The sequence below is a fragment of the Acipenser ruthenus genome, chromosome 9 (assembly GCF_902713425.1).
Source record: "Acipenser ruthenus chromosome 9, fAciRut3.2 maternal haplotype, whole genome shotgun sequence".
NCBI classification, from domain to species: Eukaryota; Metazoa; Chordata; class Actinopteri; order Acipenseriformes; family Acipenseridae; genus Acipenser; species Acipenser ruthenus.
Window position 1 is genome coordinate 18,914,867 of NC_081197.1, and position 23,360 is coordinate 18,938,226.

The 23,360-nt window shown below is 36.5% G+C and overlaps 1 protein-coding gene across 5 annotated transcripts in view; it reads right to left on the reverse strand.

Annotated features, from left to right (window-relative positions):
* The window catches only part of LOC117405462 (roundabout homolog 1-like), a 440,349-nt gene that overhangs the window by 151,165 nt on the left and 265,824 nt on the right, over nt 1-23,360 (reverse strand). For all 5 annotated transcript variants that reach the window (XM_059031316.1, XM_059031315.1, XM_059031313.1 and 2 more), the window contains one exon: nt 15,052-15,378. In XM_059031316.1, coding sequence (XP_058887299.1) covers nt 15,052-15,378 — 327 coding nt within the window. The remainder of the gene's footprint in view (nt 1-15,051; nt 15,379-23,360) is intronic.

Sequence of the window (23,360 nt, forward strand, 5' to 3'; positions counted from 1 at the left end):
ACCACAGGGTTTTCAATTAGTTTGTATGTATGTGGCACTTACAAGGTAGTAGGGGGCACCAGTGTCATTGAGGCGCATTGCCACATTTTTGCATGCTTCAAGCATGTGTTAGACTTGTAGTGGTTTGTTTGTAATTTCTGACAAAGTACTCCATTAGTGCAATGAAGAAGTTTTATTTCAGCATTGCTCACAGCAAGACGAGATCAACAAGACGACAAATTTACTTTAGGATCATCAAGGCCCCTGCAATACAAGACTGGCTGGAAAAAGAACTGGTATTTTCTAAGACAATCGATGAATACAGTAACCATCCATATATAATCAACAATAGTTGAGATATTGTCTTTAGAGAATTATCCTTTCTATTTAATTTAAGTTAGTACTCATAAAAGTTAGTATTCCTCCATTTAGTTGCATATTATTACTTTCGTTGCATACTGTAATGGGTAACTTGACCAAATAGTAGTACTGTATTATTATTATTATTATTATTATTATTATTATTATTATTATTATTATTATTAGTTATTAGTATTATTTAGCTGCTGCTAAAATACTATTCAATGTCTCCATCTTTTTTTTTTTTGTGGACCCAGCCAACGTAACAATGTTGGGAGTTAAACACATTCCCCGCATCAAGCCAGTATTACAAAGGCACAATAAAAAAAATAATGAAATAACTATTGATGATTGTTGTACAATACTGGATTATGGTATTAATGAAAAGTAATGACATTGCTATTGTTAATTATTGTTATTTTGGATATAAATAACTTATTTAATGAGCGCTCAACAATACACATTTTATAAAATAATTTAAATAACCACTGCATTCTGAGTAAATTATGATTTTTTTTGTTATGTAATTATTGACACATGACGTGCAAAACCTGTTACATTGCCCAGTATTGGTACCTGGAGTCACCCAGATTTATTTTAAAAGTCTGGCGCGGTGTCTCTCCAAAGTCTCTTCTTTTTCTTCCTCCTCCTCAGATCTCCCTCTCCCATTCATCTTCTGCCATCAGCTGACAAGGGATCATCTGATATCCCAGCATGCCTTTCTTCTTAAAGGAGTACAGCCTCTATACATGACATTATCCACCCAATAAATATCTCATAACAAAAGGAATGTTTTTTTTTTGTTTTGTTTTTTAATAATCATTTTAAACAAAACTAACCGTCACAAATATCGTTTTAGACGGTGGATCGCGCCGGTTGCTGGCTTATTTTGAAAACCCTGATACCATGAGACATGTGCCTCACAGTTGTCAATGATTAAGGATTGTGCTGAAGAGCATACTACTAATAAGACATTTGAAGAAATCTGACCCTTGTATATAGCGATTGGACAAATAAATAGAAAAAAGTGCCATAATAGTACAATAGGTTATATAGGACCAGCATGGATATACAGGATGGCACTGATACAACAAGCCGAGTTTGCACTTTTATGTTCATGAGGGACAGTGGTATTGGCTACAGTCCGGCAAGTGGAAAAACTGACAAAATACAGACTTTCCTGTCACCATTTAGGCAAGAAAACTGTATTTATAAACCATATGCATAATGCTAGTCCAGCTAATGTATTACATTCATAGTGGATTATGTGAAATATGGTAAATCCTGTGGCAGACTAGCCAGTCAATCAGATGTTTGTTCCTACATGTGGGATGTGGGCACTGTGCTTATTTTTTCTTAACACTGTATCTCAAGAATGGATGGTAGGGCTTAGGTCAGCCAGGTTGTCCTCAGCTCACTGTGCACCAGCGACCCCTGTAGACTGGCCGGGCGCCTGCGGGCTTGCCTGTAAAGCTGCCCAGAGCTGCATTGTCCTCTGATGCTGTAGCTCTGGGTTGGCTACATGGCGGGCCAGCAGAGTGAAAAGAAGCAGCTGACGGCACACGCTTCGGAGGACAGCGTGTGTTCGTCTTCACCGCTCCCAAGTCAGTGCAGAGGTGGTAGCGGTGAACTGAGCCTAAAAAATAATTGAGCATTTCAAATTGGGAGAAAAACGGGGTAAAATCAATTGCAGATTACTAAATTATTTAAAAAAAAAAAAAATGAAAAGTGTAATATTTGGACTGAAGTGGATGGCACAGAGAGGGCAAACTATGAAACAATGTAGTCATATTAAAAGGTTCAGGAATGTGGGAACCTGCAGCTTTAACTAGAACAAAACAAACACAAGCTAGCACCAATAGTTTAATGAATACTAATGGTACAGTTGTGTACATAAGTGGGGTTTTTATTTCTTTACAGTCTTTATTGACTTGTAATCAAACACTGTCTGGTCTTCTGACTTTATTTATTTTTCTATTAATGTCTAGCATGATAATGCATGTGATTTAAAACACTTATTTACTGTGTATAAGTATCAATTGAAACTGTTTACAGTTGCTACAAATACTGAGCCTAAAGGCATTCTTCATAGTTGTTTAGACTAAAGCTAAAGTTTTAGTTTACTTTAATTCCTGGTCTGTCTGCCTCGTACCATATTTTACTTCAGCTTCTCTTTCTGTCAGTATATACTGGTTTCTGTTACGTTCATGTTTTCTATATGGGCTTCTTATATTTTATATTGGATATGCAGCTATTTTAGATGATGCAGTTGCGTATATGCTTACCAGTACATCTCAACCACAAAGAAACAGGAGACTGCAGGGAACGTGCCACCAATGGTTGACCCAGGTAATGGAGGCAGAGTGATATGAAAGGGTTAAGAATGTATCCCAGATAACACGAAGAAGAAAAACCTCAGATGGCAAGTACAGCCCCTATAGAATAACAGCAGTGCAGCCAACGGAATAAGCCAGCTGTCTGTGCTTTAAGGAAACTGATTACCACCTGTCCCCTTAACTCCTACATACAATGCAACGTTCAATCCCTGGTCTGCCAGGCCTAACTGCACCCAGGTGCTGTTTAATTCCGAACAGCGGATAGTGTTTGCCAACTTGCAAGTGAGCATGATGGATCATTGCAAACTGCTGATCAGATCAGAAGTAGTTCAACACATTTCAGGAAAAGAAAATTATAAATCTGTTGGCTCTCAAAAAATAGAATGACGATTTGCAAACACACAGCAACGTTTATTTTATTAAAACACATTTACTATTGTTTAATCATGTACTGTACATGAGATGTGGCAAAAGTGTATATTTAATTGTAATTCTAAAAATTGAAATTCAACTCAATAGAAATGCAGTGTAAAAACAATACAGTTACTATGAAACCTGAATTAAATGGTCACAAAATGGACCGAACAATCGGCGGCTTATTTAGATGTCTTTCTTAAATCACTTGTATAAAAAAGAAAAATTTGGTTTGAAAATCTGGCTGGTAGGAATGGTTGACAGCTTACATCAGATGGCTGTGAATAAAACACAGGTTTATTATAACTCCTGCTAACTAACTTGTTAATTTTAGAAGGCAATAAAAGCAAGTGGTCTGTATACCTTTATTGGATTCATTCTACTAAAAGGCTCAGAATAGGAAGCAATCAAGATGAACTGCCAAGCACAATCCACTTTGCAAAGAGGATATAACCCACTTTTTAATGACAAATGATATTGTACTGACATCTAGGTTTAATATGGTTTGCAGTGTCAGAAACAGCAATTCAAACAAAATGATGTGCAGTAACCAAGTAACCAAAGTTTGTATACCCCCACCACACAGTGCTAATGGATACCTGCTTTCCTGTGTATATATAGTATGATGGGCCAGAATAATGGACTAATGTAAAGTAATGGCCTTGACTTTATATTTTCATATTATAAAGCAGTTTGGATCAGGCAAAAATCATCTTATGTAGCCTTGGAAAATGGTAAAAAGTGCTGATGACATAAATTAAGTAAATGATGATGAGAAGCCAACGAACAAGTTTATAAAAAGCTGACACTTAAGTTGCAAAAGAACAAGTGTTTGAACAGCTTTTTTGAGCAGTGGAGCAGAGTAAGATTATAAATACTATTATAAAGCAAGCTTTCTTTGCTTGACTAGGAACTCCACTTAAAAACCTGTTGTGTTACTTTACTGAAACTGTGGGACAGGTGAAATATGAAGTTAATTTCCTCTGAAAGGGGCACTCAGTTGAGTACACATAACACTGTGGATGAACATGTAGGAGAGAGTCGTTCTACAGTATTGCAACTTGAAAAAATAGGAAAAAAGACTACAGTAAAAGTTACACACTGTAAATGCTTGTAAATTTTAAAACTGTTACACTCCTTAAATAAAGAACATGGCTTATGTACCAGATTACCAAGTGAAGTTTCAGCTACAGAATAACTATACTTAGTTCGGAATCTGACCAACAATTTGTATTTGCAACAATCAGATGGCTTTGACTTTGGCAGATGGCTGATTTGTTAAATGGAGCTTTGGAGAGACCAGGATCTCTGAAATAGATCTCTATCAAATATCCATGTCTTTTTGCCTACGGGGCAGGTCAAGGCATGATTGTCACTCAAACTTGGTGACATTTTGACATCCTTTGAGCGAAAAGGCCAAATCATCTCATTCTTTCAAATTCAGATGTCAATGATCGCATCTCACTCTAGGCTACTATGCCCTTAAAAGAGAGAGATTCTGTCCAATCTCCAGGGTGTACGGTTGCAAAGGATTCTTTAGTTTCATCACTACACCCTTGAGAGGGAAGCCAAGCACAAAGGGAATCAGAATACCACTCTCTCCCCAGCCTTGATCAGTCTCCCATTCTGAAACAAATTATGTAATGCTATCAGCTTAGACTTAAATAAATAAGCCCTAGTGTTCACCTGGCAACAAAGGTTTTACCTCCTTTTTCTCTCAAACAAAATTCATACCTCCTTTCAGAAGTTTTGAGTTTCATAATTCTAGGATGAGATATGATACCAATAGTGTTCAAGGAAAAGAAAATAATGAGATTTGCAATATCAAATTAAGGATTAAAGATGGAGTTGCCAGTCTGTAGCTTTGGGAATCTGAACCATATTTGCTAATACCTCAAGCCAACCACTCTGTCTGGATGTTAAGTAAAATATTTGTTTTTGAGTGTGCTCCTTTCAACAGCAAAAGGGAAGTATTTCTCTTTTCCTTAAGGCATGTAGAAGTTGACTTGCTTATAATAAAGATATCTGAGATGGTTGTCAGTGTGTTGTTTATGCTGCTTTTATAGTTTGACTAACATTTAACTATGTAGTGTTTTTTATGTATTTATTAATTTGTGATGTGGCAGCATTCTTCATGATTAATTCTTATACCAGAGTTTGCCAGCCGGTGTGCCGCAACATTATCAGTAATTCCTATGTTTATGCACCACAACATAGCCAACTCAGCTCAGGTCTCAGGTTGCTATACTGACACACAGAACGTAATACCATTGTGAATTTGCGATAATGCAAATGGGGAGAAAATTCGGTGTAAAATAATTGGGCACACATAAATAAAAAAATAAATAAATAAATAAATACTACTACGACAACGACTACTAGTACGAATAACGCTGCCAATAACCATTGCGTGCGGAGGGTCAACAGGCGTAAAGTGTCCTCTGATGTCACGTTGGAAAGGTTTTTTTAGAACACAGACATAAGAATTTAAAATGAAGTTTGCAGAGATGCCTTTGAACACATTTTGGTTACTTGTGGCGACAGAATAGCCAGCTTTTGCAGGCCATGCTTTTCTCAATTACGTTGCTTTTCCCGCAACCTAGTTGTGCAAGATAGAAGGGAGCGCCTACAGTCAGTGGAGCAGGACCTAAGAGTTGCCTTACCGACTGTTCCACCCTGGATAAAGAGACTGTGCTCACTCATGCAGACCCAGGATTCACATGAATGGTAAGTTGTCATAAAATATATGTTTGGTGTGCCTCAAAAAAGTTATATGCAGCAAGGTGTGCTGCTGCTAAAAAAAGGCTGGGAAACACTTTCTTTCTGCTTGCTAAGCAGTTCTTGAGTACTTGCAATGACACCAAATTACCTTTAATAGCTAAACACATCAGAAGTGTAATGGCTTTCCTGCTCAAGGATGAGTTTGGTTGATTTTCAGCCTCCAAAACATAAATTTAACATAAAAAGTAAAAAAGTAAAAATGAATTTGCTTTTCTATAGGTTGCAGCAAAAGTTTGAAATTGTAATGAATGCTCAGGGAGGTCAGGTACAATGCGCACAGGGGAAAGGAAGTTAAACTTCATATAGGATACATCAAAGGGACCTTCATTGGGAGGAATGCCACTCTATCAATATAGACAGGAAGAAAGAAAAATTGAAGTTTTATCTGTGCAATCAGACTGCTTGGGATGAACTGTGATTACAGCCCAGGTATGGCTGCTTTGTAAAAGATGGTAATCTGACACCCACATATTGGCACATTTAGGCTAAATTGCAGACAGCATGATCTTTAAAGATGTCCCAATATCATTTGACTTTTCAAGATAAAAAGAAGGTTACATGTGTCTTCTATTGTGTCTTCTCTGTGTGTGACTGAGATAGACTTTTGGTCCAGGAACACAGCGTGACTAAAATCAACAGGATCGATAATACTATTTCTCATCAAATATTGTGGGATCTTTAACATCTACAAATCAAACAAACCTCGAATTTATTCTTCAATCAGTGATGTACATTTAACACAGAACACCCCAATGCCCCAAGTTCAAACAGGAGTATGGCAGGCTACAGATCGATAGATCTTAAAGGAGGTGGCTTGGTTGCAAAATACATGAACAGCTTCATATGCAGCAAAATATGAGCAACGAAAATAGTTACGAATTAATACATTAGAAAGCCAGAAACTGCAGAATTAAAAAAGACAAACTTCCTTCAAATTGCTCACAGTGAAAAATAAAACACATAGATTGATATCCACCACAAAATAAATATTATTCAACAATGGGGCCACAAAATGCATAGTAAAAAAGGCACACTACAGCCACTATCCATTACTTTTTTCTTTCCACAATAATCAAATTGGGACTTTAGAGGTCACTTATCCTTTAACTTATTCCTGCAATTAAGCTGAGAAAAAAATAACTAATCAACTGTATTTAGAACAGGATGTCCGTAGCAATACAGGACGTCCAACCTATCTTTCTGTGTAATGTTCAGTGGTATTGAATCCACATGCTGTGTTTGAAAGGATTTAGATTGCCATCTCCACTAAACAACCAAGCAACTAACACTAGTCCCTGGAGCCATTCTGTTTGACCACAAGACTCAATCTGCCCTCTAGGCAGGAAGACAGTTAACCCCACTGTACTGGTTTAGCCACTGGCAAGGATCAAACCTATGGCCTCCAAATCCAAAAAACTGTGTGCAAAGGGCAATGTCACAAGGCAAGTTAAAAGCACATGTCCTTAAAATAACAAAAATGACTAACAACTTGAGCCGTTACTTAACTGTGCCGTATTCATGCTGTCCAACTCAATTATAGTGATGGACATTTCAAATCCTTCTTTATGTAAATGTCATCTTCCCTTGCTCACCTGACCCACTGCTGCCCCTTGAGGAAACCAAACATTTTGAAAACTGCCCATTCCATGCCGTCTCCATCTCTGTAACTGACCTCTCCTAACTTCACTGAAGTAAAGAAGTCACAGTTTAAACAGTGTCAGGGGGTCAGTTAAAGCCATGGTCTTAATGAAGTCAAACGCAGCACAAAGAGAGACAAACTCACACATGACACAGAAGGAGAGGCCGGAACAATCAAGGCACTTACAAAAAGTAATGCAGTCTATTTAGCTTTTGAATTTATAGCATTAACTTGTTTAACCTACGGTGAAAACCAACAGTAGTTGATCAGAAAAAGCAAGTCTTTAAGTAACCAAGGTTTTAGTATCATATTTGTTTACATACAGAAACACAGTATGGTAAACAATTTTTTTTATGTATGTGGCTGCTCAATGAAGTTACTTACATAATTGATTTTAATGAATAATTAACAATAGTACAAACTATTATAGAGCACAGTGAAATTGTTAATAGGACTCAATTACTTAACAATTGTGTGTATGGTTTAGTGCTCCCATCTCTTCACTTTCTGTGGTGTTTTTGCAAGGTTTTAGTTATTGATAACAGTAGAATGATTTTAAAATCATTCACCTTACTTCAAACCACTTAGATTATCATTAACCCTTTGCGGTCCTATGTTGGACCAGGTCCAACATTACAATTTTTCCTTTCCGGTCCGATGTCGTACCCTATCTGACATAAATAAACAAGACAGCTGCTTCCGCATCCAGCACTCAAAGAAAATCGTGGACATTTGCCAAGCTTTTTGAGTTATAGTAATAAAATAATGACTTGGATAGCATTATTGAGGAGTTTGGTGATAAATCGAGTGATCAGGAGATGATTTATCAGTATGCACTACTATGAAGAGATATGTGAGAAATACAGCGGACAAGGGGTGGGGCAGGGCTGGAGATGCAGTACTGAGTGTCCTGTTGATATGCAGTGCCTTTTAAACCTGTTTTACTGTGAAAAAAAATACTTTTAAACAGCGCGTCTAAAATAAACAGCTTGTGTGAAAAGGAATTAGACCTGACGAGCCTGACAGGCACTGAATAAATGGACCGCAAAGGGTTAAAAAAAAGATCAATACTGGTGTTTACTAAGATCCTTCCCCTTTGAGTATAATAACAGCTAGCACCCATTGACATATTGATGACAGCTCAATAGATAGGGTTGTGCTCAACAATCGTCTAAATTCCAACTGATTGATTTTTCTAATTCAGCAACAGGGGTAGCACAACATGAAAAATCTATTAAATGCCACTTTCCGAAGAGACAAGCTGCTACATTATGTAAAATATGTTTACCTCGCTGGCCTGGAAGCAAATGATATGTAGATCTATGTATTCCATAATGTCCAAATATTTAGTTTTTTAGCTGGCCTTGGGACCAGTGGTCCCATCCCAGTTAATAAAATGGACAGTAAAATGGACAGTATTACTTGCTGATATAGCTGATAAGAGTTTATATATATATATATATATATATATATATATATATATATATATATATATATACACACACAGTACTGTGCAAAAGTTTTAGGCAGGTGTGAAAAAATGCTGTAAAGTAAGAATGCTTTCAAAAATAGACATGTTAATAGATTATATTTATCAATTAACTAAATGCAAAGTGAGTGAACAGAAGAAAAATCTAAATCAAATCCATATTTGGTGTGACCACCCTTTGCCTTCAAAACAGCATCAATTCTTCTAGGTACACTTGCACAAAGTCAGGGATTTTGTAGGCATATAGTCAGATGTATGATTAAACAATTATACCAAACAGGTGCTAATGATCATCAATTCAATATGTAGGTTGAAACACAATCATTAACTGAAACAGAAACAGCTGTGTAGGAGGAATAAAACTGGGTGAGGAACAGCCAAACTCAGCTAACAAGGTGAGGTTGCTGAAGACAGTTTACTGTCAAAAGTCATACACCATGGCAAGACTGAGCACAGCAACAAGACACAAGGTAGTTATACTGCATCAGCAAGGTCTCTCCCAGGCAGAAATTTCAAGGCAGACAGGGGTTTCCAGATGTCCTGTCCAAGCTCTTTTGAAGAAGCACAAAGAAACGGGCAACGCTGAGGACCGTAGACGCAGTGGTCGGCCAAGGAAACTTACTGCAGCAGATGAAAGACACATCATGCTTACTTCCCTTCGCAATCGGAAGATGTCCAGCAGTGCCATCTACTGTCCGGAGAAGTCTGGTCAGAAGTGGCCTTCATGGAAGACTTGCGGCCAAAAAGCCATACCTCCGACGTGGAAACAAGGTCAAGCGACTCAACTATGCACGAAAACACAGGAACTGGGGTGCAGAAAAATGGCAGCAGGTGCTCTGGATTGATGAGTCAAAATTTGAAATATTTGGCTGTAGCAGAAGGCCGTTTGTTCGCCGAAGGGCTGGAGAGCGGTACACAAATGAGTGTCTGCAGGCAACAGTGAAGCATGGTGGAGGTTCCTTGCAAGTTTGGGGCTGCATTTCTGCAAATGGAGTTGGGGATTTGGTCAGAATTAATGGTCTCCTCAATGCTGAGAAGTACAGGCAGATACTTATCCATCATGCAATACCATCAGGGAGGCATCTGATTGGCCCCAAATTTATTCTGCAGCATGACAACGACCCCAAACATACAGCGAAAGTCATTAAGAACTATCTTCAGCGTAAAGAAGAACAAGGAGTCCTGGAAGTGATGGTATGGCCCCCACAGAGCCCTGATCTCAACATCATCGAGTCTGTCTGGGATTACATGAAGAGAGAGAAGCAACTGAGGCTGCCTAAATCCACAGAAGAACTGTGGTTAGTTCTCCAAGATGTTTGGGCCAACCTACCTGCCGAGTTCCTTCAAAAACTGCGTGCAAGTGTACCTAGAAGAATTGATGCTGTTTTGAAGGCAAAGGGTGGTCACACCAAATATTGATTTGATGTAGATTTTTCTTCTGTTCACTCATTTTGCATTTTGTTAATTGATAAATATAAACTATTAACATGTCTATTTTTGAAAGCATTCTTACTTTACAGCATTTTTTCACACCTACCTAAAACTTTTGCACAGTACTGTATATATATATATATATATATATATATATATATATATATATATATATATATATATATATATATATATATATAAAATGACATACAAATAGTTGTTGTAGATTGTTCAGTTGTTCTGACTGTGAATATCTATAAGTTTCATTTAGTCTTCATGGCATGCTTCATAATTTTTCTTTTTCTCTTAAAAAAAAAAAAAAGGCTTTTCCATCTAAAAATCCTGCAGGGAGCCCCTGTATTTCCTTTAAAAGTACCTCATGGAGGACAAGTAATAGGTTTATGGAAAACAAACAAGTGCTCAACAGTTGACTTCCACTGAGAACCCGATGCTGCTGACCCATCATATTGATGTGTGTCCCATATTTTACATATTCAAAGCATTATAGTGATTTTTACAGTCTTGGCAGTCTTGCAGAAAGCAGCTACTGCTTTTTAAACAATTATAAAAATTGGTAGTGTTAGGAAATCTTAACTAATATATTGTTAATGTTGTTGACATGTATATTCATTTTGTATCATTTGCTGTATTAGTGCTAACATCCTGGTGACTTTGAAATGAAGTTTAAATTGCTCAGAATCATGTCTAACCTGTACATCTGGTGCAACAGAGTATAATTCACCTGCAGTACTCTGCCTCAAGCAGATGTAAAAAATGCATCAATAAGAAATATCACATGGAACAAATGTTTCTTACATCTATTAGGGGCAGAGTGTTGCAGGGGATATGTTAATGCTTAATGGTTATGAGAGCTACTATATATTAATTCCACATGGTGCTTAAATCTTCAGCGTTTTAAAAAAGTCACCAGGATGTGATGACTGAAACACAATGTAAAGTGAATCTAAACAACAATAAGAATACATTAGTTAAGATTACTGTTATACTCCATGTACAACCTGTACAATCCAGCGCTGCTTGGGACTAGAAAATATATAAATATATTACTGTACATACACAGTATAATAAACAACAATGCCTCAACAAAATATGTACCTGTTATTAGCATGAGCCTGTTTAAACCATCCCCATAGAAAGTCATTCACTCTGTACCTTTTTTTAAACCAGAACAGGAAAAAAATCACATGACCCGGTGCCAGATTGCACAGTCAGATTCATATTGATCTTAGGCAGAAGAGAGTTGAAAATCATGCTGGATTCCAGAATAGACAGGTTCCGGATTGTAGAGGGTATCACACCATTCATTTCAATAGGGATTTATGGGGACCTAAAAATCATGCTGAATTACAGCATACAGAATGCCGGTTTATAAAGGGGCTGAATTAGACCGATTTTATTGTTGCTCTGTAAGGATACCTAACATACTACAAACATTTTAAGTACATAAATAAATAAAAATAAATAAATATCTTTTACTTTATTAAAATTGTGGAATATACTGCAATTGCATTGAGTAGGTCAGCCCCTACATGCCATGTTTCTGTTTAGTTACGTGATGCACAATGTGTGAATTGCTTTGTGAATTCCTGTGCTTTGCCAAGCTTGATAATTACCCCCATAGTGTAGAGAAATGTTATGCATGTTGACAACAACTTATCAACCACTGAGGAATAATAACTACCTTTTATACCATATAGTCCATTCTTACAACAGACAGATCATTGAATTACACCTTGATTTCTGTATGTCTTTGCATGGTGCTTCAACTAACCTAAACTGAACAGAATTGTTTAGGATGTACGAATTCATAGGGTCACTACATTAGTCAAGTGCTGCCTGAAAATAGAATATATTTTGACATTTTTGACAGATAGTCAGAAAAACTAAATTTAATAGAGACGCATTTCTAAAGAAACAGAACATCTTATTGTTATTACAGCTGTTGAACTTCTAGGTTAGAGATAGTAAATGAACTACAGAGTAGTTCTTTATGAAAGGTTTTGCTAAATACTTTGGTATAAGACATAGTATCGTCTGGAGTTGAAATACTTAATCTTCCTCTGAAGTGCCAGTTAAACCTGCCGTAACTGCAGCTCTTAGTTATATTGTTTACATCACAAGCATTCAGTATATACAAAAAACAGATTTAAAACATGTTGTTAACTGTAGTTCAGTATTTTGCTGATATTTCTTTGAGACTTTTGACTATAGCTTGGACATTATTGAAAGCGTAGCTCATTTTACAGTCAGTAACAAGGTGGCTAGTTATCATTTCGGAGACTAGTAACATGCGTGACCTGAAATTTAAACACAAGAATTTTAACTAAACAATGAACTCAGAGCCAAACTATCCTCTCTGATGCAGGATTAAACAACTCTCTCTTGGTCTTCTAATGGGATTCATCATACAAACACAAACACATTGTCACCAAAGAATGCACAGACAGAATGTATCTTCATTGGCAATCAATCTGGCAAGCTTTCTTTCAAAACTGGCACCCATCACTCACAGATTTGATGTACTGTTTTTTTTTTGTACAGTAATTTCTTCTAAATTATCTGGGTTACCAAGTATGTTATATAAAAAGATAACAAAAGATAAGTATGTTATATAAAAAGATAACATGCATATTATATTCCATTATAATTTAGACTTTAAACACCACTAGAAACAGACCTCCACAATCCTGTTTTGAGGTATTTGATATGTATGTTTTTTTTGTAGTGCCGCACAGGTAATAAAAACTATTTATTTATTTATTTTCTCAGTATGTAAAAAAAAGAAACTGCATTTTATGCCACAAAACAGCTGTATATGTTCTAGGTTTCTGTGACAATTTAATTACATGCAGCAAACTTGGTTTACAGTGCAAAAGCACACTGTGTCTTTTTGGAAGGGCTTAGAAATGCTACTACGTCATTACCATTTAGTTTGAAATTTGTAGTGTGCCACAATCGTTAATTATGTGGCTTAGGAGCTTAAAAGATTTGCTTTTTTTAATTGAACAAACTTAATTTTAGATAAAATTAAATATTTAATGATAGAAAGAATAGAAAATACACAAAATGTGTGAAATATATACAGACAATACAACAATTATTTAAAAATTAAAAATCACAGAATGTGATAAAACGAGATATTAATTTTATAACAATTATTTAACTTCATCCCCCAAGATGCCAGTAAATGCATGTGCAACACATTTTATTGACATGAGAATAGATTTAACAAGTAATAATATGTGCACAAAATCTGTGACATCTAAGCAAGCAGTTTGCGCTAATCAAGGATTCCCATTGCTGTAACATACACAAAGTGTGTTCTGGAATGAGAAGGGTTAAGAGCTTTTAACCCTAAATGGTACTTATTTCCCACCAGCACAAATCATTTTGAAAAAGGCCTCATGTCAAGTCCAAGCCGACAACACAGTGCGGTTCCAACAAACCAGCTTGGCATTTTCTAAATGGGTGCATGACCCTGTCTCCAGTCATCTTGATTAGATTACAATAAGAGCCTTAGTGACAGGGTTTGGACATCTATGCAAAGCAGTGAAAAGTTTTTTTTTTCCCCAAGTGTTCACTCATAATGCTCAGGGTAGAAGATAAAAGAAAAGCAGCACGTACTGAAGTCTGAAATATTTACCATTCCATAATGCGAGTGCTGAAGACGGGTTAATCTGTGTTCAAATGCACATAATGCAACAATATACAAAACAGGGGCTTCTGCTGGGTCCACAAAACTGCACTGAGGCACAAAATACACAATACACACAGTACAATTAACATATCAAGCCCTTCTTTTTTGTGAAGGATCAACACTCCACTACCATGCATCATTTTGAGAGAAGAAAAATCACTACTCTGCATAGAAAGTTTGGGGAGAGAGCAGTTGGCTCTTAATTTTGCAGAAAAAGGAAAAAACAATGCATTCTCTTAAGACAAACTCTGAGTTAAGTTAGCAGAAAAAAATATAAAATGTGTTAGACAGGAATGTAGGAATGTGTATAGATTTAATACAATATTTAATGTAGTTCAACTAAAAGGCATGTGAACAGATTACTTAGAAGTTTATTGTGTACCTCAAATTTTTGCCTTTTTTCCATTTAAATTTATTTTCACACTATGCTTACCACCAAGGTTAGAAAAACTCTTCAAGACTCCAAAATGACAACACTGTGCAGTAACGTTCACTCTACTTGATTATTGATTGTGTATGTCAATGCTGAATGCTAGTATATAAATACAAAAAAAACCAACTAAAACGTCATCTTCTCCACCAACGCTCAATAATCCTTTAAGCATGCTCAGTGACCCTAGAGATCATGGGATGTACATTCTCCATGGAAAAAACCTGATCATTATGGGAAGCTGTACACCATATAGTCTGGTTGTGATTGTAACATGAAAAGTCCCTTTGTTTAGTTTAAATATACACAGCACCGCTTCTACGTAAAGATGTTTCCATAAATGTATAGACAAAATGGTGCCATCTGGGTCAGGTCAGGGATGCTCAAGTATGGTAGAAGCTGTTGTCAGACTAGCTTAAAAAGTAGACATAAGCATAAGAAAACAGTTTAAATAAACCAGGTTTTGGTACTTACTGGCTACCTCCAGCGATGCATTGTGGCTCACGGCTTCCCCCAGGTAGTTCCTGGCCACGCAGACGTAACTCCCCTCGTCCGGTTTACTGCGTCGGCCGTGCACGATGCGGAGGAAGAAGAGCGAGCCGCTGGGAAGCAGCATGCGGTGGGAGCGAGGATCATCCTTGTCGGTCTCCACCCGCTCACCATCCTTATACCACTCGATGGTGGGGGTAGGCCGGCCTTCCGCCTTGCAGTTCAAAGTGGCGGGCTCTCCTTTGGAGACAATGAGGTCAGAGGGGTGTTCCACTATCCGAGGGGGGGAATCCTCCTGACGAAGGCGGGATCCTTGGACACAAACAAAAAGAGGCTCAGATAACAGGAAAGATTTCACTTCAAAACAGTCAATCATAAAATCTGGATGAAACAAAAGGAACATAGTCCTTTCATGTTTTCTAGACTTGTGAAAAGGAACAATGGCACTAGCAAGCTCCACATGAGCCTCCCCCTACAACTCTGTAAGTGTACCTGAGTTCTGACCTGAACAAACTCTGCCATTCAGTCATGGGCCAGTTGTGCCAAATTGTATGGTACTTTTGTGAATTGGGCTAATTTCCACTGGAGGATAGGCTGAGGCCACCACATCAATTTCACAACACCCAGCTAAGCTAAATTTGAACCCAGGCCTCAAATGTAAATTGTATTCAATCAAAATGGACTAAAAAGTATTTAACAGTGTGAATCAAAACAGGCACAATTTGATAATGGACAGTGAAGTAAGAGATGTCCACACAATCAGTTAATCATATACAGAGGGTTTGTTTTCGTAAATACAGCTACTCTTTTTTCATAGTGATATAATAGAATATTTAATAAAATATATATTTTAATTATATCAAATATTTGGAAATCTGAGAAATGTACTAATGTTGTCACTCCGCAATTAAAGCGTTCAAAAATAGTGGCTCAAAGGCTGAGAGGTTTGCATGATGGGTGTCAGCAAATTATGCCTTGGGATGAAATGGACCCTATTTAGTAGCAGTGAAGCTTAATAATGCATTTGGATAGGAAATATTGTGAGCCAAACCCAGCCATTACAGATCGGCACTGACCGTTATGATTTGGGAAACCTGCAACCTCTGCTGGTAACATACAGATTAATAACCAACGATGTATGAACATCTTTATGATTTGTCAGTTTTCAATTTGTTTAGTCAGATAATTACTACAGCTTCAGCCAAGGTGGGCAAAATTATTCCAACCAACACTCAAAATCAAGCAAATTATTCATCACTCCATCTGTTAAGTAGATTTGTATATTTGTGGAATTATATATCTGTTTAGTAGATGTGATCCTTTGTAGAAGTATAATTAGAATAATGATGCAAGCCTAATAGCAGTTCAGAAATAAGAGAAGCGTGGAGACCTTAACCAGTTTTAGATCAGTTGTCTCATTACTTGCATACAGTAGGTTAATTTTGTTTTAAAATGTATTTGTATTTCTCACTTGCCAATATTTGCTTGTGGAAATTAACGCAGCTTGAGCAGAAGTTGGATTTACTATTATATCTTCCTGATCTTTTCCTAACAAAAGGGAAGTCATTTAAAATTCAGGGCTGCAAAGAAAAAAAACTTCCTAAAAAGACCAATTAACAAAACTGTAGGAGGGGGGGTTGCATTCAACAACTTCTATACCTAACATGGACAGCCAGCGCTGCACAAACTGTGAAAAATATGTCTCTTGTACATTAAAATACAACAATGAATATTGTATATTTGAATGTGCATATGGGGTGACATCTGTACATAGGATAAGATGAATTTTGACAAACCTGTAATGATGGTTCTTTGTTTTCTTAAGCAAGATTAATAATGCATACTTAATAGTGTGGAATGGTGGAAATGACAAAAGTAAATGTAGAAAGAGAAGAATAAGGCGTATAATTAGTTTTGTCTTGAACGGTTTGTGTACTGATGGATTTACTAGATGGATGTGCAAATAGTGTTCAGTCCCTGGGCTTGCTTGCTGCAGATTGGGTCTTTTGTCAACCGGGGTACTATCGAAGGTAGGGAAGGTTTTGGAAATGTTTTACTTTCTTACACAAATGTTACTTTTGAATAAAGCCCTTTGCAGACAGCCTATTTTTTTTAAACTAGCATAAAAGTCTTCAGACTTTAGACAATTAACCAAAATGCAGTTAGTGGAGTAAGTCAAGAGCAATATAATTTTCTTATTTATTAATTTTTTTAAAGCAAACTTTTATTTGGCAACCACAAGTACAAAGTTTACCTGAAATCCTACTAAATTGTCCAAAATGTTCATAAACCCAAAAAGAAAATATGAACTGTAGTGAAATATTCAGACAAACTTCAGGGATGACACACCCATCAAAACAGATTTCACTAAAGCCCCAAGCCAATAGAGATACCTTTTTAAAGGAGGTGCAGCATTTCAGTACATATGCTTAGGACTACCATATACCATAGCTTCAAAGTGCAGGCATTATCGGAGAGCATACAATATTGCTTTACACAACCAAGAATGCTTATCGATTCTAAAGAAAAAATATCTGTATTTTACCGAAGATGTTGATGCAATAACAGATCTATGGGATGACAAACGCCTTCACGCTGATTCCAGTAAAGAATCTGAAGTCGACGAGCCTGTGCACCTGAGGGTTGTGGCTACCACTGGTAATTGTAGTTTTTAGGTAGGAGATAACTAAATTACACTTATGAGGATATTTCTAAAGAAAAATGAATGAGAGTGAATGTTAAAACACTTTTTTTTTTTTTTTTTTACATTCAAACTAGGTAAATCGCAGAGTATATTTCATTGTGAACATGTTACTTTCTTAATCTCCAGACCCTCGGCTGTCTAGAAAGGTACAATACTGTATACTTTTTGTGGATATTTGCCCTGATACAAGTCAAGTTATGACAGTCGGACCTCAAAAGGGTAGCATTTTCACAGTCTGCAAAGGGTTACTAAACCAGGCCCCAAATTCCAAAATGTAGGTTCCATTTGCAACCTGCTGTAATAAAGCCACTACTATTTTCAAACAGTTATCTGAAAAAGATGGAACAATAACCTTTTTTTCTTCAAAAGATGAATGTGTTTCCAGTCTCTTTTGTTATTTAAAAGATTAAATAACAGTTAAACTTGTTCTAAGACTGTATACAATCTGACGTTGTCATCTGTGTACAGTAAGCCCTGAGGTTCAGACAGCAACAGCTGACTGTTTGGTAAAGGTCCCTCATTGTACCAAGGAATTCACTTGCATTTAAATTAAAACCCCAAGAGAGTTAGAAAAAGAAAGGCAAAAAAAGACCAGGTCCGTTAAAGTGTTTGACAGACATATGATGAGGCTTAACACCAAATGTTGCTGTGAATCAGCCTGAGGGAGTTGAAGGCTGTGACAGCCATGCTATAACCCTCTACTCAAGTTCACCATATGAATTAAAAAAAAAAAAAAAAAAACAGCCACTGTGCCTTTTCCAACTTGTTTTTTCAGCTTCCCTTACCATTTAAAAAGACTAGGAAAGGCTTTTTAGCTATTAAGACTCATTCAACAGGTAACATTGCTATCATATTCTCTCCCTCTGAGGCATCTGCATTAAAAAGCAACAAAAAAGAGCACTGATCCCAAACAAAGGATTTTCCCTCCTAAAAACCTTGTGGCTGGAGCCTAATTAACCCTTAATCATTCAATTAAGGCTCCAGCCACATTCTCACATGTATTTGGCAGGGATAGGAAATTAACCCCATCCCTGCCAATCACCACCAGCAATACACCAATCACACTATTTACAAGCAGGGCCCTGCCCTGCCAGTTATCTTTAGTTTTGCCTGTCTAGACCGAGTTAGACGAATGCATACACATGACGCACCACCAGCATACTGAAACAGTCTTAGTCTGTTGGCATTGCAATTTAACACTTTCCATGAACAATGATGTGCTGTCTGAATGAAGAGAAATCAGATCTAGTTTCCTGTTGAAATGTCTCATACACTGATGGTGTTTTTCAAAACAAAATGTATATCTTGTATCAATAATAATAAAATGTTTGAACCCCTTAATGTTACCAATGACCCATCTGCCGTGTGTTAAGTTGACCACAACTGGAGTTATGTGTCCTGAGCTGAAGGCGAGGGCACCAACGAAAGTCAAGGTCAACTAACACACGGTAGAGCCTTCATCGAGAGGGCACTATCCCTATTAGAAAATTATTTTTCTCATTATTTTCTTTCAAAAAACACTTTAAAACCTACATTTACCTTGAACTTCTAATGATTCGTCAGGTACCCTTGAGAAATTTTCATAAAGGATTACACACAATTAGAGAAAAAATACTTTATTAAACAACTTTTTCACTTGTCAGGGTTGCTTATAGTTTATCTTAACAGTGCCAGATATCTGCATGGAGCAATACTACTAAACTGTCTGTGTCTCGCTTTGTTGTTGTTGAAAGTTGCTGTGTCTGCGCTGTGTTGTGATCGACTTACTCTGCAGTTGCAGGTACAGGATTGGTTGCTTTCGTTGATGCAAAGTATTGATTGGCTGGTTTTGGTGGATAATAAAATGAATTTGTACCGATTGTGTCTTTGTTTAGTACTGTCCAATAGATAAAAAATGCAGAAAGTCAAAAAGATAAAAGCCACTACTTGCGCAGATTGATTTTAAATTTGATTCAGAGGTGATGCGGTGATGCTCCAGTGGGCATATACTGTATACTAATGCCTGCTATAGCTGGAAGTTGATTGGCTGATGATATTGAATCATTTTCTAATATGCATTAATAACCATTTCAAATGAGTTTGATGGTCTCAACCTAGCCCAACAGTGTAATTTTAAAGTCATGGCGCCTCACGGAACATGTAGACAGTGCCAATACCCCTTACCTTTCATCAGCATTAAATTCTCTAGCACCAAAATTGAAGAAAGAAAAAGTACAATGTGGTATTGATGAACTACTGTTTCTTCACCTTTTCAAACATTAAATACCCTGCAATTATTCAGCTTTAAGAATATAACATTTTAAAATGTAGTTATTATCTTTTAAGATTAACATGAAATCCTCTGATGAATGCAACTTCCCATCAACCTTTGCTTAACCTGGCAATGTCTTTTTTTCCCAAAAATATTAAATATTGGTTAGGAAAAGGCTCCTTATTTGGTAACTTACCACTTAGGTGGTATACATACAGTAACAGATATAAAACTGGAAAAATCTGGCAAAATTTAATTCATTTGAAGCCCTTTAAACTAAACCAAATAAAATAATAATCCTTGCAAGAACAATATAGTAATTCAATAAATAAATACATAAATAAACATTGTCTTTTTGGTAAGTACTGAAAAAAAATTAAATCACAGCAAAATTGAGTACAAGATTTCTTAAAATATATGGCTTTTCGGACATTTACCGAAGCTTGTTTGTAAAGGCACTTGATTATTCTTGAGATTTACCGGTAAATGGTCGAAGTAAAGCATTATCGTAAGAATTGCCAATATTCAGACTTTTACCTTAACATAGACACTAAATATCTAAGACAGTTCCGCTTTTATCAAATAGGGGTTCATATTTGTCTTTGTTTACATAGATGTAACTAAAGTGATATGATGTAACTATGTAGGTGACTGTGACTTATGGCTAAGTGAGTAAACATACTCACTTCTACAATTTTGTTTTTCACCTTAAATTTAGATTCTGTCTTGCTTAGTTAGGTAATGTTATTTGAGTAATCATGACCTAAATGTGATTTTTTGTTGTTGTTGTTGTTCCAGAGTTCTATTCAATGTAAGTTACAGAGCTTTTTAAACACTAGCTTTAATCTATATTTTACTGCTAGACAAGGCTTTAATGCCTGCAGAATCTTTGTATGTGTGTGTGTGTGTGTAACCTACACCCGGTAAGAGAGGGGAAAAAAAATAAAATAAAAGTTTAAAAATAATACAATTTCTGTCCTTTAACTGTTAACATCTGTTATAATCTACTTGTTTTTATTACATTAGTAATGGGAGAATGCATTTTTACAGGCTATAATGTATGCAAACTATTACAGTGATTAATAGGTCTTAATGCTAGCATGACAGGATGTAATGCACATAGAACCTGCAGGGATGACAGTGTAGCACTAATTTCAGTGTATACTAAACAGTGTATGAAGTCAGTCTCAAGGAGGTTTTAAAATAGTGGAGGAAATGTATAAAAATGCTAAGCAACCTAACAGACTTAGGAATTTAACACTAAAATTGACTGCTAGCTTTTGCACAAATCAGCAATCCTGCTCACTTACAAATCGACTGATGATGCCTTCTATAAAGCCTTCACTCATTTTTACAGGTTTCTTCAAGATGTGTATCATTCTTTTTAAAAATAGCTGGCAGAACAGACTGTCCCAAACACAACACCATCTTCAAGGTGACAGGCTTTGCTAACAAGATGCTTGTTCACCCTATGAAACATGCAGCATATCATCAATGTACTTAGCATATCACTGAGATACTGAGAACTGGGACAGTATGTCGGATGAACATGAAAGAAAAATATAAGCGCTCTTCTCAAAAGATAATTTTTTTAATAGAATTGACAACTATGCTATTTTTCTGCTCTGAACAATTTAAGATTCCTAAACATCCATAGTTCCTGAGAAGAACACAAGCACATTTTAGAATTAAAAGTCCACTGCAACCAAAGACACAGTGCTTTTCTATAGCTGGCTTAAGATAGCTGAGGGGTCATAGAAACAAGCATAATATACCAAAAAAAGGTTTGGTTTTGTGATCTCCTGTGCTGCTTCCAGCAGAAGTCACTACTTGACAAAAATGCATGCGAGTTCCCCTGGAATGGGAAAGGTGATGCACTGTAAACTTAATCAGGCAAAACAGCAATAAATAAGGGCATGCAACCTGTTAAATCACATTTCTAAAAGCAGCTATTAAAGCTCAACATCACAGCTGGCATAAAATAAGATGAAACACCTATGCAGGGTGGTAGGTTCAATAGGGCACCCGCTTAACAATATTACAGGGTCCCAAACAACAACAAAAAAGTACACAGAGAAACATATCTGAATGACAGACCCCAATCATTTTGGTGAAGAGGACACCCTAATGAGCCTTTTAACTATTATAAATCTGACAATATCATTTTGTTTTCAAGAAAATTGTAAGTTTATGGATAACTCAAGGATATACTGCTTTGTTAGAAAGGTAAACAGATTATATATGTGCTTTCAGTTTTCTGATAGTGAGGGTACCTTTATTGGGTGGAATGTTTATAAGCATTAGTGCTTCTAAACATTGGCTAATTGATGTTAAAATATATATATTTAAAAAATATAAGAGAATGTGTGTGCTAAATTCAATGAGCTAGCTGCTATTGTATTAATTTCCATAGCTGAAGCCAGAACCAGCATATAAATGCAGGTGTATTCCATCACAGTAAGCACAGTTTTCTTACAGCAGTACTAACTGGCCACCTGGTCTGTAACATCTACACCCTGCTATTTTCTGTAAACAACTTTAAACTAACATAAACAGTTCCTAACAAACAAACCACTACCCCCTTTGCTGGCTTTAAGACAAAGAGCCTGCATTTAGGCCATGAGACTGATTGCAGCTTGTCGCACCAGTCATTCTCCAGCTGTTCCCAGGTGCCCTACGAGATTACGTGGCATGAAATGGCTGGGTATGGTTTTAAATGGATTAACAGGTAACAGCGGTTCCCTCTCAGTAGGAAGTCTGCTGAGCTCATTTTATTTTTTAAAGTAAGCATATAGGTAATTACACTACACTAAACAATTACACAACTGCTCTTACATGTTTCGAAGGCTGTAAAACCAAATGCTTTTTTAAATATAATGAATCACTTTTGTTTTTTTAATGTTTTATTCTCACAACAAAGACAATTTATTCCTCTCCTCAAATTGGTATTGTAGAAAGCAGCCTAAAACAAGACTATATATAATGCTTTAGCCTTTGCCAGTTTTTAATTACAAGACACAGAGATTATTCTGCATGTAGCTTAATGCCATTTCCTCTTTTTTCTCTAGTATATTATGTATGAAATTATCTTAATAGCTAAACAATGGCTTACCCCCAAAATAGACTATACTGCATGTACCTACTAGCATGTTTTGCTGTGTTTTAACATGCTTTGAGTATACTTTACACTTTTGAATGTTATTTAGTGTATAAGGAGGTAACACATCTAAAAATTCAGCACCTACTTCAGCAAGTATTGTTTTGCATTCTTACTATGGATATAAGCAGTAGAAAACCAAGATTTACTCTTCTGAAAATAGGAAAGTGCCTGTCCAATTA